The sequence below is a fragment of the Eimeria acervulina genome, genomic scaffold (genome assembly GCF_000499425.1).
Source record: "Eimeria acervulina Houghton genomic scaffold, Eah_scaff728, whole genome shotgun sequence".
In the NCBI taxonomy this organism is placed as follows: domain Eukaryota; phylum Apicomplexa; class Conoidasida; order Eucoccidiorida; family Eimeriidae; genus Eimeria; species Eimeria acervulina.
Window position 1 is genome coordinate 6,151 of NW_013547176.1, and position 10,584 is coordinate 16,734.

At 51.2% G+C, this 10,584-nt stretch overlaps 2 protein-coding genes across 2 annotated transcripts; both read left to right on the forward strand.

Annotated features, from left to right (window-relative positions):
• Positions 1–1,056: 1,056 nt before the first annotated feature.
• EAH_00047490 (hypothetical protein) lies at positions 1,057–2,666 on the forward strand (the record flags this gene model as incomplete). The annotated part of the gene is made up of 5 exons (XM_013391466.1): positions 1,057–1,147; positions 1,488–1,581; positions 1,658–1,769; positions 2,000–2,046; positions 2,567–2,666. 5 exons carry the CDS (start codon positions 1,057–1,059, stop codon positions 2,664–2,666), a joined length of 444 nt encoding a protein of 147 aa, XP_013246920.1.
• Positions 2,667–6,786: 4,120 nt separating this feature from the next.
• On the forward strand, positions 6,787–10,504 carry EAH_00047500 (hypothetical protein; the record flags this gene model as incomplete). The annotated part of the gene is made up of 11 exons (XM_013391467.1): positions 6,787–6,799; positions 6,934–7,055; positions 7,299–7,422; positions 7,837–7,964; positions 8,202–8,268; positions 8,384–8,414; positions 8,651–8,691; positions 9,225–9,319; positions 9,556–9,637; positions 9,927–10,002; positions 10,453–10,504. 11 exons carry the CDS (start codon positions 6,787–6,789, stop codon positions 10,502–10,504), a joined length of 831 nt encoding a protein of 276 aa, XP_013246921.1.
• Positions 10,505–10,584: the final 80 nt, after the last annotated feature.

Sequence of the window (10,584 nt, forward strand, 5' to 3'; positions counted from 1 at the left end):
TGTCAATTTGTGGTTGAGGAGGCACTTCACGGGGCGTTCGGCGAAGCGATGCCCTCGTGTGCGTGCGCGTTAGTAGAGGCTGGGTACTGTATGCTAGTTCATGCTAGGCTGTGTAGCATTCAGCACATACTGCCACACAGATGGTGCGCACAAATGCAAGATGAGGCTTAGCTGCGTGTTAAACACTACATTGGATTTGGCAGGTGCAGCGATGTGCATTGAGTGGGGGTGGGGGGAAGCTAAATTTGAATAAGATAGTGTAAAGTGTGTGGAAAGAAGGGGCGAGTTTTTGATTATGGGTGGTGATTAGGGAGGAGGCGAAGTGGTATGTTGGAAGTTGGGTAGCGGGATTTGACTGGCGGATATTTGTGGGAGTGGATGCCTTTGCATACGGCAAGATGGGCAGCTAATGTTGTCGGAAGGTCAGGGGTTGTGTAGGTGGAGCAGTGTGTCATTTTGTGGTTGAGCAGGTATTTAGTGGTGCGTTTGAGGAAGCGATGCGCTGGTATGCGTGAGCGTTTATGGCGACTGGACACTGTATGCTGATTAATGCTGGGGTGTGTAGCGTTCAGCGTATATTGCCACGCAGCTGGTGCGCATAAGTGCAAAATGACGTGCAGTTGCGTTTTAAGCAGTGCATTGGATTTGGCAGCTGTAGCGCTGCGCATTGAGTGGGAGGTGAGGGGAAGCTAAATGGGGGCAATATACTCTAAAGTGTGTGACAAGAAGCAGGGTGTTTTCGCGTGCGGCGTTTTTGGAAGGAGGCAAAGTGGTATGTTGGAAGTTGGTTAGGAGGATTTGACTGGCAGATATTTGTTGTACTGGATGCCTTTGCATACGGCAAGACTGGCAGCTAATGTTGGAGGAAGGTCAGGGGTGGTGTAGGTGGAGCAGTGTGTCAGTTTGTGGTTGAGCAGGTATTTAGTGGTGCGTTTGAGGAAGCGGTGCGCTGGCATGAGCGCCCGTTGATAGGGGCTGGATACTGTGTGCTGGTTCATGCTAGGCTATGTAGCCTTCATCGTATGTTGCCACGCAGCAAGTGCGCATAAATGCAAGATGAGGCGGAGCTGCGTGCTAAAAGCTGCATTGGATTTGGCAGCTGCAGCGCTGTGCATTGGGTGGAGGAATGGAGGCAAGCTAAAGGGGGGTAATATTGTGTAAAGTATTCGGAATGAAGCGGCGGGTATTTGAGTATGGGTTGTGATTAGGAAGGAGCCGAAGTGGCATGGTGGGAGTTGGTTAGGAGGATTTAACTGGCCGATATTTATTGGAGTGGATGCCTTTGCATAAGGCAAGACAGGCAGCTGATGTTGGAGAAAGGTCAGGGGTTGTGTAGGTGGAGCAGTGTGTCAATTTGTGGCTGAGGAGGCATTGAGTGGTGCGTTTGAGGAAGCGATGCGCTGGTATGCGTGCGCGTTGGGGGTGGCTGGATACTGTGTGCTGGTGCATGCTAGGGTGTGTATCGTTCAGCGTATATTGCCACGCAGGGAGTGCGCATAAATGCAAGATGAGGCGCATATGCGTGTTGCGCATTGCATTGGATTTGGCAGTTGCAGCGCTGTGCGTTGAGTGGGGGTGGGGGTAAGCTAAATGGGGCTAATATAGTGTATAGTCTGTGGAAAGAAGCGGCGGGTATTTGAGTATGGGTTGTGATTAGGAAGGAGCCGAAGTGGTATGTTGGGAGTTGGTTGGCAGGATTTGACTGGCCGATATTTGATGGAGTGGATGCCTTTGCATACGGCAGGATAGGCAGCTTATATTGCAGGAAGGTCAGGGGTTGTGTATGTGGAGCAGTGTGTCATTTTGTGGTTGAGCAGGTATTGAGTGGTGCGTTTGAGGAAGCGATGCGCTGGTGTGCGTGCGCGGTAGTTGAGACTGGATGCTGTGTGCTGGCTCACGCTAGGGTGTGTATCGTTCAGCGTATATTGCCACGCAGCAAGTGCGCATATATGCGTGGTGATGCGCATCGCCGGGTTGCGCACTGCATTGGATTTGGCAGGTGCAGCGCTGCGCGTCGAGTGGGAGGTGGGGGGAAGCTAAATGCGGGTAATATAGTGTAAAGTGTGTGGAAAGAAGCGGCGGGTATTTGGGTATGGGTGGTGATTAGGGAGGAGGCGAAGTGGTATGTTGGGAGTTGGTTGCAGGGCTGGGATCGTCTCCTTTCCTGGGATCGTCTCCAAGGGAGACGATCCCAGGAAAGGAGACGATCGCGGATATTTGTTGGATTGGATGCCTTTGCATACGGCAAGATGGGCAGCTAATTTGTGGTTGAGCAGGTATTGAGTGGTGCGTTTGAGGAAGCGATGCGCTGGTGTGCGTGCGCGTTGATGGGGGCTGGATACTGTGTGCTGGGTCAAGCTAAGGTGTGTATCGTTCAGCGTATATTGGCACGCAGCTGGTGCGGATAAATGCAAGATGAGGCGCATAGGCGTGTTGAGCACTGCATTGGATTTGGCAGTTGCAGCGCTGTGCATTGAGTGGGGATTGGTGGGAAGTTAAATGGGGGTAATATATTGTAAAATGTATGACTAGAGTGGGGGTGATTTGGAGTATTGGTTTGGTTTAGGAAGGAGCCGAAGTGGTATGTTGGGGATTGGTTAGGAGGATTTGACTGGCGGATATTTGTTGGAGTGGATGCCTTTGCATACGGCAAGAGGGGCAGCTAATGTTGGAGGAAGGTCAGGGGTTGTGTAGGTGGAGCACTGTCATTTTGTGGTTGAGCAGGTATTTAGTGGTGCTTTTAAGGATGCGATGCGCTGGTGCGCGTGAGCGTTGATGGAGCCTGGATACTATGTGCTGGTTCATGCTAGGCTGTGTATCGTTCAGCGTATATTGCCACTCAGCAAGTGCGCATAAATAGAAAACCAGGCGTATATGCGTGTTAAACACTGCACTGGATTTGGCAGCTGCAGCGCTGCGCATTGAGTGAGGGGTGGGGGGAAGCTAAGCGAGGGTAATATAGTGTAAAGTGTGCGGAAAGAAGCTGCGGGTATTTGAGCATGGATTGTGTCTAGGAAGAAGACGAGGTGGTATGTTGGGAGTTGGTTAGGAGGATTTGATTGGCGGATATTTGTTGGAGTGGATGATTCGCCATAGCGCAAGAGGGGCAGCTAATGTTGGGGGAAGGTCAGGGGTTGTGTAGGTGGGGCAGTGTGTCAATTTGTGGCTGAGCAAGTATTTGGTGGTGCGTTTGAGGAAGCGATGCGCTGGTGTGCGTGCGCGCTGAGGGAGGCTGGGTACTGTGTGCTAGGTCATGCTAGGGCGTGTAGCGTTCAGCGTATATTACCACGCAGCCTGTGCGCATAAATGCAAGAGGAGGTGCAGCTGCGTGTTAGGCAGTGCATTGGATTTGGCAGCTGCAGCGCTGTGGATTGAGTAGGGGGTGGGCTTGAGCGAGATCGGGTTACTATAATATAAAGTCAATGACAAGGAGCGGCGGGTATTTGAGTAGGGGTTGTGATTAGGACGGAGGGGAAGTGCTATGTTGGAGTGGTATGTTGGACGTTGGGTAGCAGGATTAGAGTGGGCGATATTTGATGGAGTGGATGCCTTTGCATAGGGCAAGACGGCCAGCTAATGTTGGAGGAAGGTCAGGGGTTGTGTAGCTGGAGCAGTGTGTCATCTTGTGGTTGAGCAGGTATTGAGTGGTGGGTTTGAGGAAGCGATGGGCTGGTGTGCGTGCGCGGCAATGAAGGCTGGATACTGTGTGCTGGTTCATGCTAGGGTGTTTAGCGGTCAGCGCATATTGGCCCTCAGGAAGTGCGCATAAATGAAATTTGTGGCGCATATGCGTGTTGAACACTGCATTGGATTTGGCAGCTGCAGCGCTGTGTATTGAGTGGCGGGTGGGGGGAAGCTAAATGCGGGTAATATAGTGTAAAATGTATTACTAGAAGCGGCGGGTTTTGAGTATAGATTGTGATTAGAAAGGAGCCAAAGTTGTATATTTGGAGTTGGTTCGGAGGATTTGACTGGCGGATATTTGTTGGACTGGATGCCTTTGCATACGGCAAGACAGGCAGCTAATGTTGTCGGAAGGTCAGGGGTTGTGTACGTGGAGCAGTGTGTCAATTTCTGGCTGAGCAAGTATTTAGTCGTGCGTTTGAGGAAGCGATGCGCTGGTATGCGTGCGCGTTGATGGTGGCTGGATACTGTGTGCTGGTTCATGCTAGGATGTGTAGTGTTCAGCATATATTGGCACACAGGAAGTGCGGATAAATGCAAGATGAGGCGCATATGTGTGTTGAGCACTGCATTGGCTTTGGCAGCTGCAGCGCTTGGCATTGAGTGGCGGGTAGGGGCAAGCTGAAAGGGCGTAATATAGTGTAACGTGTGTAACAAAAAGCGGCGGGGTTTCGGTTAAGCTTTGTGTTTAGGAACGGGATGATGTGGTGTGTTGGGGGTTGGTTAGGAGGATTTGACTGGCGGATATTTGTTGGAGTGGATGCCTTTGCATAGGGCAAGACGAACAGCTAAATTTGGAGGAAGGTCAGGGGTTGTGTAGGTGGAGCAGTGTGTCATTTTGTGGTTGAGCAGATATTGAGTGGTGCGTTTGAGGAAGCGATGCGCTGGTATGCGTGCGGGTTGATTGAGGCAGTATACTGTGTGCTGGTTCATGCTAGGGTGTATAGCATCCAGCGTATATTCCCACGCAGCTGGTGCGCATAAATACAAGATCATGCGTACATGTGTGTTAAACACTACATTGGTTTTGGTACGTGCATCTTTGCGTACTTTAGCGGCGGGTGGGGAAAAGCTAAGTGGGGGTAAGGTAGTGTAAAGTGTGTGACAAGAAGCGGTGGGATTTTGAGTATGGGTTGTGTTTAGGAAGGAGGCGGAGTGCCATGTCGGGAGTTGGGTAGGAGGATTTCACAGCCGGATATTTGATGTAGTGTATGTTTCTGCATAGGCCAAGAGGGGAGGCTAATGTTGGAGGAAGGTTAGGGGTTGTGTAGGTGGAGCAGTGTGTCACTTTGTGGTTGAGCAGGTATTTATTGGTGCGTTTGAGCACGCCATGCGCTGGTGTGGGTGATCTGTAGTCGAGACTGGATACTGTGTGCTGGTTCATGCTAGGCTGTGTAGCGTGCAGCGTATATTGTCACACAGCTGGTGCGCATAAATGCAAGACGCGGCTTAGTTGCGTGTGAGACAGTGCACTGGATTTGTTAGCTCCAGCGCGGTGTATTGGCGGGAGGTTGGGGGTAAGCTAAATGGGGGGAATATAGCGTAAGGTGTGTGGAAAGAAGCGGTGGGTTGTTGAGTATGGGTTGTGATTAGGAAGGGGCTGAAGTGGTATGTTGGGAGTTGGTTAGGAGGATTTGACTGCCGGATGTTTGTTGGAGTGGACGCCTTTGCATACTGCAAGACAGGCAGCTAATGTTCGAGGAAGGTCAGGGGTTGTGTAGGTGGAGCAGTGTGTCAATCTGTGGTTGAGCAGGCATTGAATAGTGCGTTTGAGGAAGTGATGCTGTGGTGTGAGTGTGGGTTAATGGAGGCTGGATACTGTGTGCTGGTTCATGCTGGGCTGTGTAGTGTTCAGCGTTTATTGCCTGACAGCTGGTGCGTATAAATGCAAGATGAGGCTCAGCTGTGTGTTAAACACTGCAGTGAATTTGGCAGCTGCAGCGCTGTGCATCGCCTGGCGGGTGAGGGGAAATCTACGGGGGGTAATATAATGTAAAGTGTGTGACAAGCAGATGCGGGGTTTTCAGTATGGGTCGTGTTTAGGGACGAGAAGGGTTATGCTGTAAGTTGGTCAGGAGGATATGACTGGCGGATATTTGCTGGAGTGGATGCGTCCGCATGCGGCAAGACGGGCAGCTAAGTTGGAAGAAGGTCAGGGTTGTGTAGGTGGAGCACATTGTCATTTTGTGGTTGAGCAAGTATTTAGTGGTGCGTTTGAGGAAGCGATACGCTGGTATGCAGTGTGTCAATTTGTGGTTGAGCAGGTATTTAGTGTTGCGTTTGAGGAAGCGATGCGCTGGTATGAGTGAGCGGCAATGAAGGCTAGAGGCTGTGTGCTGGTTCATGGTAGGCTGTGTAGCGTTCAGCGTATATTGCCACTCAGCAAGTGCGCATAAATAGAAAACCAGGCTTATATGCGTGTTGAGCACTGCATTGGATTTGGCAGGTGCAGCGCTGTGCATTGAGTGGGGGTGGGGGAAATCTAAATGGGGGTAATATAGTGTAAAGTGTGTGACAAGAAGCGCTGGGTTTTTGCGTATGGGATGTGCTTAGGAAGGAGCCGAGGTGGTATGTTGGGAGCTTGTTAGGAGGATTTGAGTGCCCGATATTTGTTGGAGTGGATGCCTTTGCATAGGGCAAGACTGGCAGTTAATGTTGGAGAAAGGTCAGGGGTTGTGTAGGTGGAGCACCGTGTCATTTGGTGGTTGAGCAGGTATTTAGTGGTGCGTTTGAGGAAGCGATGCGCTGGTGTGCGTGCGCTGTGGATGAGACTGGATACTGCTTGCTGGTTCATGTTAGGCTGTTTAGTGTTCAGCCTATGTTGCCACGCAGGAAGTGCGCATATATGCGAGGTCAGCCTTAGATGTATGCTAAACACTGCATTGAGTCTCGCAGCTGCAGCGTTGTGGATTGAGTGGGAGATCGAGTGAAGCTAAATGGGGGTAATCTGGTGTAGAGTGTGTGACAAGAAGCGGCGGGTATTTGAGTATGGGTTGTGTTTACGAAGGAGGCGAAGTGGTGTGTTGGGAGTTGGTTAGGAGGATTTAACTGGCGGATACGTGTTGTAGTGGTTGCCTTTGCATACGGCAAGACACGCAGCTAATGCTGGAGGAAGGTAAGGGGTTATGTAGGTGGCGAGGTGTGTCATTTTGTGGTTGGGCAAGTATTTAGTGGTGCGTTTGAGGAGGCGATGGGCTGGCGTGCGTGCGCGGCAATGAAGGCTGTATACTGTGTGCTGGTTCATGCTAGGCTGTATAGCGTTCAGCGTATACTGCCTCACAGCTGGTGCGGATAAATGCAAGATGAGGCGCAACACCGGGTTCAACACTGCATTGGATTTGGCATCTGTAGCGCTGTTCAATGAGTGGCGGGTGGGGAGAAGCTAATATGGGGTGGGTATGGTGTAAAGTGTGTGACAAGAAGCGGTGGGTATTTGAGGATGGATTGTGTTTAGGAAGGAGGCGACGCGGTATGGTGGGAGTTGGCTAGGAGGATTTGCCTGGCCGATATTTGTTGGAGTGGATGCCTTTGCATACGGCAAGACGGGCAGCAAAATTTGGAGGAAGGTCAGGGGTTGTGTAGGTGGAGCACTGTGTCATTTGGTGGTTGAGCAGGTATTGAGTGTTGCGTTTGAGAAAGCGATGGGCTGGTGTGCGTGCGTGTTGGGGGTGGCTGGATACTATGTGCTGGTTCATGCTGGGGTGTATAGCGTTCAGCGTATATTGCCACACACAGCTGGTGCGCACAAATGCAAGCTCAACCGCATTTGCGTGTTAAACACTACATTGTATTTGGCAGCTGCAGCGCTGTGCATTGCGTGGCGGGTAGGGGGAAGCTAAATGCGAGTAATATAGTGTAAAGTGTGTGACAAGGTTCAGCGGGTTTTTGAGTATGGGTTGTGCTTAGGAAGGGGCTGAAGTGGTATGTTGGGAGTTGGTTAGGAGGATTTGACTGGCTAATACTTGTTGAAGTGGATGCCGTTGCATAATGCAAGACGGGGAATTAATGTTGGAGGAAGGCCAGGGGTTGTGTAAGAGGTGTGCTGTGTCATTATGTGGTTGAGCAGGTATTTAGAGGTGCGTTTGAGGAAGCGATGGGCTGGTGTGCGTGCGCGGTAGATTAGACTGGAGACTCTGTGCTGGTTCATGCTAGGCTGTGTAGCGTTCGGCTTGTATTGCCACGCAGGAAGTGCGGATAAATGCAAGATGAGGCTTAGCTGCGTGTTAAACAGTGCATTGGATTTGGCAGCTGCAGCGTTGCGTATGGCGTGGGGGGCGAGGGTAGGCTAAATGGGGGTAATCTGTTGTAGAATGTGTGACAAGAAGCGGCGGGTTTCTGAGTATGAGTTTTGTTTAGGAAGGGGGCGAGTTGGTATGTTGGGAGTGGGTTAGGAGGATTTGACGGGCGGATATTTGTTGGAGTGGATGCCTTTGCATACGCCAAGACGGGCAGCTAATGTTGCAGGAAGGTCATTGGTTGTGTAGGTGGAGCGTTGTGTCAGTTTGTGGTTTGACCAGGCATTTAGTGTTGCGTGTGAGGACGCGATGCGCTGGTGTCCGTGCGCGTTGATGGTGGCTGGATACTGTATGCTGGTTCATGCTGGGGTGTATAGCGTTCAGCGTATATTACCACGCAGGAAGTGCGGATTAATGCAAGATCGGGCATAGCTGCGTGTTAAAAGCTGGATTGGATTCTGCAGCTGCAGCGATGCGCATTGAGCGCGGGTGGGGGTAAGCTAAATTGGGGTAATATAGTGTAAAGTGTGTGGCAAGAAGCTGCGGGTTTTTGAGTACGGGTTTTGTGTAGGAAGGGGCTGAAGCGGTATACTGGGAGTTAGTTAGGAGGATTTGACTGGCCGATATTTGTTGGAGTGGATGCCATTGCGTACAGCAAGACGGGTTGCCAATGTTGGAGGAAGTTCAGGGGTTGTGTATGTGGGGCACTGTGTCATTTTGTGGTTGCGCAGGTATCCAGGGGTGCGTTTGAGGAAGCGATGCGCTGGTGTGGGTGCGCGGCAATGAAGCCTGGATACTGTGTACTCGTGCATGCTAGGGCGTGTAGCGTTCAGCGTATATTGCCACGCAGCAAGTGGGCATAAATGCAAGACCAGCCTTAGCTGTGTGTTAAACACTCCACTGGATTTGGCAGCTACAGAGCTGCGCATTGAATAGGGTGGAGGTGGAGGGGAAGCTAATTGGGGGATATACAGTGTAAGGTGTGTGACAAAAAGCGGTGCGCTTTTCAGTATGGGTTGTGATTAGGAAGGACGCGAAGTGATATGTTGCTAGTTGGTTAGGAGGATTTGACTGCCTGATATTTGTTGGAGTGGATGGCTTTGCATAGGGCAAGAGGGGCAGTTAATGCTGGAGGAAGGTCACGGCTTGTGTAGGTGGAGCAGTGTATCATTTTGCGGTTGAGCGGGTGTTTAGTGGTGCGTTTGAGGAAGCGGTGTGCGGGTGTCCGTTCGCGCTAATGAAGGGTGGAGACTCCTTGTTGGTTCAGTCTAGGCTGTGTAGCGTTCAGCGTGTATTGCCACGCAGGCGGTGCGGATAAATGCATAATCAGGCTTAGCTGCGTGTTAAACAGTGCATTGGATTTGGCAGCTGCAGCGTTTTGCATTGACTGGGGGCTGGGGGTAAGCTAAATGGGCGTAATATAGTGTAAAGTGGGTGGCAAGAAGCGGCGGGTATTTGAGTATGGGTTGTGATTAGGAAGGCACCGAAGTGGTATGTTGGGAGTTGGTTAGGAGGATTTGACTGGCCGATATTTGTTGTAGTGGATGCATTTGCGTACCGCAGGACGGGCAGCTAGGCTTGGAGAAAGGTCAGGGGTTGTGTAGGTGGTGCACTGTGTCATTTTGTGGTTGAGCAGGTATTTAGTGGTGCGTTTGAGGGAGCGATGGGCTGGTGTGCTTGCACGGGAATGACGGCTGGAGACTGCTTGCCGGTTCATGGTAGGCTGTGTAGCGCTCAGTGTATATTGCCACACAGCAAGTGCGGATAAATGCAAGATGAGGCTAAGCTGTGTGTGAAACAGTGCATTGGATTTGGCAGCTGCAGCGTTGTGCGTTGAGCGGGGGTGGGGGGAGGTAGAATCAGGGTACTATAGTGTAAAGTATGTGAGGGGAATTGGCGGGGGGCGGCTTAGGAGTTGCGTTTAGGAAGCAGCTGGTCTCGTATGTTGGGAGCGGGTTAGGAGGATTTGAGTGGCCGATATTTGTTGGCGTGGATGCCTTTGCATAGGGCAAGAGGGGCAGCTAATGTTGGTGGAAGGTCAGGGGTTGTGTATGTGGAGCGATGTGTCAATTTGTGTGAGCAGGTATTTAGTGGTGCGTGTGAGGAAGCGATGCTCTGGTGTTCGTGGGCGGTGATGGAGGCTGGATACTGTGTACTCGTGCATGCTAGACTGTGTAGCATTCACCGTATATTGCCACACAGCTGGTGAGCATATATGCAAAATGAGGCGCACATCGCTGCTAAACTCTGCATCGGATTTGGCTGCTGCCACTTTGCGAATTGCGTGGCGGGTGGGGGAAAGCTAAATGAGGGTAATATAGTGTAAAGTGTGTGACAAGAAGCGGCGGGTTTTTGAATATGGGTTTTGTTTAGGATGAAGCCGAAGTGGTATGTTGCTAGTTGGTTAGGAGGATTTGACTGGCGGATATTTGTTGGAGTGGATGCCTTTGCATACGGCAAGACGGGCAGCTAATGCTAGAGGAAGGTCCGGGGTTGTGTAGGTGGAGCGCTGTGTCATTTTGTGGTTGAGCAGGTATTTAGTGGTGCGTTTGAGGAAGCGATGCGCTGGCGCGGATGCGCGCTAATAAAGCCTGGATACTGTGCGGTGGTTCATGCTGGGGTGTGTAGCGTTCAGCGTATATTGACACGCAGCAAGTGCGCATAA